The sequence below is a fragment of the Austrofundulus limnaeus genome, unplaced genomic scaffold, assembly GCF_001266775.1.
Source record: "Austrofundulus limnaeus strain Quisiro unplaced genomic scaffold, Austrofundulus_limnaeus-1.0 Scaffold808, whole genome shotgun sequence".
Taxonomy (NCBI): Eukaryota; Metazoa; Chordata; class Actinopteri; order Cyprinodontiformes; family Rivulidae; genus Austrofundulus; species Austrofundulus limnaeus.
In genome coordinates, this window is record NW_013953210.1 from 161,982 (window position 1) to 165,068 (window position 3,087).

The 3,087-nt window shown below is 40.6% G+C and overlaps 1 protein-coding gene across 1 annotated transcript; it reads left to right on the top strand.

Annotated features, from left to right (window-relative positions):
* The first annotated feature begins 546 nt into the window (after nucleotides 1-546).
* LOC106532666 (fibroblast growth factor-binding protein 2) lies at nucleotides 547-2,676 on the top strand. Its single transcript, XM_014028793.1, has 2 exons — nucleotides 547-1,867; nucleotides 1,969-2,676. The coding sequence occupies exon 1, from the start codon at nucleotides 1,209-1,211 to the stop codon at nucleotides 1,857-1,859; it is 651 nt and encodes a 216-aa protein (XP_013884247.1). The 5' UTR covers nucleotides 547-1,208; the 3' UTR covers nucleotides 1,860-1,867; nucleotides 1,969-2,676.
* Nucleotides 2,677-3,087: the final 411 nt, after the last annotated feature.

A 3,087-nucleotide genomic window follows, 5' to 3' on the forward strand; every position in this document is an offset into this window, starting at 1 on the left:
GTCATTAGCACCTCTAGTAATATATTTACTCAGAAAAATGGTGACGTGTTCAATACTTATTTTACCCGCTGTATCCTGCCAAGACGGCACCATAACCAACTGACACTAGCAACACAAAAATGTTTATAGCTCTTAATTTTACAGATATAGAGCTAAACATTTGATGTAGCTGAGAGTGGTTCACAACTCATACTTTGAGCAATACTTCAATACTGCACATGATGGCACATCACAGTTTGACCTAAAGTTTGACATGTACTCTGTAAATATACACTAATGCAAATGCCACCTTTAATTCTGATACTGCTAATATTTTATGTATGCTCACACTTTATCCTGTTACATTTCTAATTAGTTTAGCAATATATTTCTATTTTGATGTCTAATGTTTTACTAACTGTCTAGGTTTGAGGGTGCATGTCCTGTACATTATGCAGATTTTACAATAAATCAACTTTGATTTTGAAAATACATAAGATGTACATTTTATTTAGTACATAAAATGTCAAACTGAAAAATGTTCACTCTGCATGTAATATATTAAAGTTGTTAAAAAATGATCTAAAACTATTCAGTATCAGTGTAGTCTCGCTCTAATGTTTTTATTTCATCACTTGCAGGAACTTTTATCAATATTTTCCAGAACCCAGTGAGGCCTGACAGTCTTTTTTAACCCCTCTTGTTGTGTCTCTTATAGGCTTTTTTTTCTTTCCTAATTGGAAAGGCAATTACTCCTCGGTTGTTTCGTGTTTTTCATGTCATGCTTGTGTGTGGCAGTGCGCCCTGTTTATGTTGGGAGGGAAATGACAGGTTGTGCTGCAGTTACGAGCTTCAGCTGCCACTTAAAGTAAACAAGAAGTTAAAGGCTTTAGATTGTTTACACCAAGTATCAGACATGCCACGCTTTTTATATATATAACTGGGAAATGATATGTCGAAAAAATCCATGTATGAAGCTTGTGGCAACGTTACTCTGTGCGATTTTACAGAAACATCGTCCAGCACGAGCTTCAGCGTCACGATTTAGCTGCTGTTTCTTTTTCTTGACACATCAGCCAAAGTGGCTGTTCTTCTCCTCCGCCCATAAAAAAAAAATCTTGTCCCCCTGGTATGACTCGTTACKTGTCCCGCTCAATAAAAAGCGAGCCTAAGCGTGGGCTCCGGCAGTTCCACTTTCTTCCTCTTCCACTCAGCGTCCCATTGACACCATGTGGATCCGGGCGGCTGCGCTGCTGCTCACTTGCTGTCCCTGGCCGGCCGAGGCTCAGAGTCACGACGGCAGGAGACYGAGCGTCTGGGACAAGCCCATCCAATTCAACACCAAGGATAAGGACAAGTGCACGATGGTGATCACGGGCCAAGGGGAGAACACCAACCTGAGGCTGTCGTGCCAGGGCGCCAGGAACTATTGGTGCGACTACGTGGGGCAACCTCACACCTGCAGCGCTTACAACAAAAACCCACGGCACTACTTCGTCCAGCTGATGTGGACCCTGAGGAAACTGCCGAACGCCTGCCGAGGGCCGAGGCAGGTCAAGCCTCACATGTGCAGGAAGGCCTCCGATGACTCTCTGATGGTCCTCCGGTCGGTCACCTTCGCCAAACCTCAGCCGGGCTCTCCCTACAGGGCAGCACCGCAGCAGTCGAAGCCGTCGGCAAGATCTCGAACCGCACCCGGACCCGCGAGGCCTAACTGGAAAGCGGTCCGACCGCTAAAAAGAGTAAAGACCACGCAAAGAGCCGATCCGACCCCCACGAGCCCCCCGGCTGAGAGCAACCCCAGGAGGATGGCTCGGCAGTACTGCTGGAGGTCCCTGCACGGCATCTGCTCCGTCGTAATCGGCTGGTTTCGGGATTAATCGAAGAGGTGAGCGGCATTTACTCAGGACTCATCTGTACTTCCGTAGGTTTTATGAAACATTTGTTTCTTTCTTTTGTTAATGATGATGTCTGCCGTTTTGTTCATAGATCCTGATCGATGCAGGAAAAGTCTGCTGTTGGATTTAAAACAGGGCTTTTCAACTGGTGGCCTGCGGGACATATCCTGCCCGTGGGTGACTTCCATCCGGAAAATAAATTTTTTTATTATTTATTTAATTTTTTTTGTATTTTCTTTATTATGTTTTCAATCATTCAATTTAATCTAAAAATAGATTTCAACTCATTTGTATTGCATGTCAGGCCCCCAAGCTGTGGGCTTCAAGTATCCCCGGGCCCCACAGTGATTTATTTGAATAGCCCTGATGTAAAAAGTCATATTTTAGAAAATGTACTGGTACTGCTGTGGGTTTAAAAACTTTTTTTTGACTAAACTCAAACTCTACGTCTGCCCTTAAAACCAGCCTGAATAATTTCACTAACTTCATTTATATTTTGCATGCAAAGGTAAAGCTTTCATTTGTGTCAACATATTTATGTTCTTGTTTATATCATTGCTTTGGATACTACATTTTTAGAAGTTTAGAGTGTTTAAATCTCTACATTGGTGGTTTTGTTCAATAAACTGACTGTGAAAATGTTTTTATGTGACAAATAAAGACTTTTAAAAAGTATCTGCGCTGATTGTTTCATTTCASCTTTACTTTATTTTGAGAAAAACAATAATTGTAATAAAAACGTATCGACATCTTTTACCAAATAGACTAAAAGTCTGATATATTTGTGAAGTGATGAGTTTTATTTAATTCACACAGAAACAAATGAGGTCACATTTTTAACGTAACATGTTTTAATTTGTATTAAATTGCACATTTAGCATATCTGATATGTTGCTTGTATTTATGCTTAGAGTTATTCAGTAAAGTATGCAGATAAAAGTGTTTTGTTTACATTAAGTGCATACCTGCATTACAGAACTCTACTGAAGCAAACTCTTATACTGTTACAGTTCAGGGTAACCTTTTTCTATTTGATTTCATAGTTTGCTAAGCGTAGCATCTACAAATAAAGCTGTTTTGTGTTTTTGGTAAAGAAGTTTTGCTTTAAAGTAGACGTCCTGCTTTTAAATCCTTCCTTTTCACATTTAAATCCTTCAGTTGGGGGTCTTTATAAAGTGGGACTACAATACTTTGGTCTGAATTCCTCCTT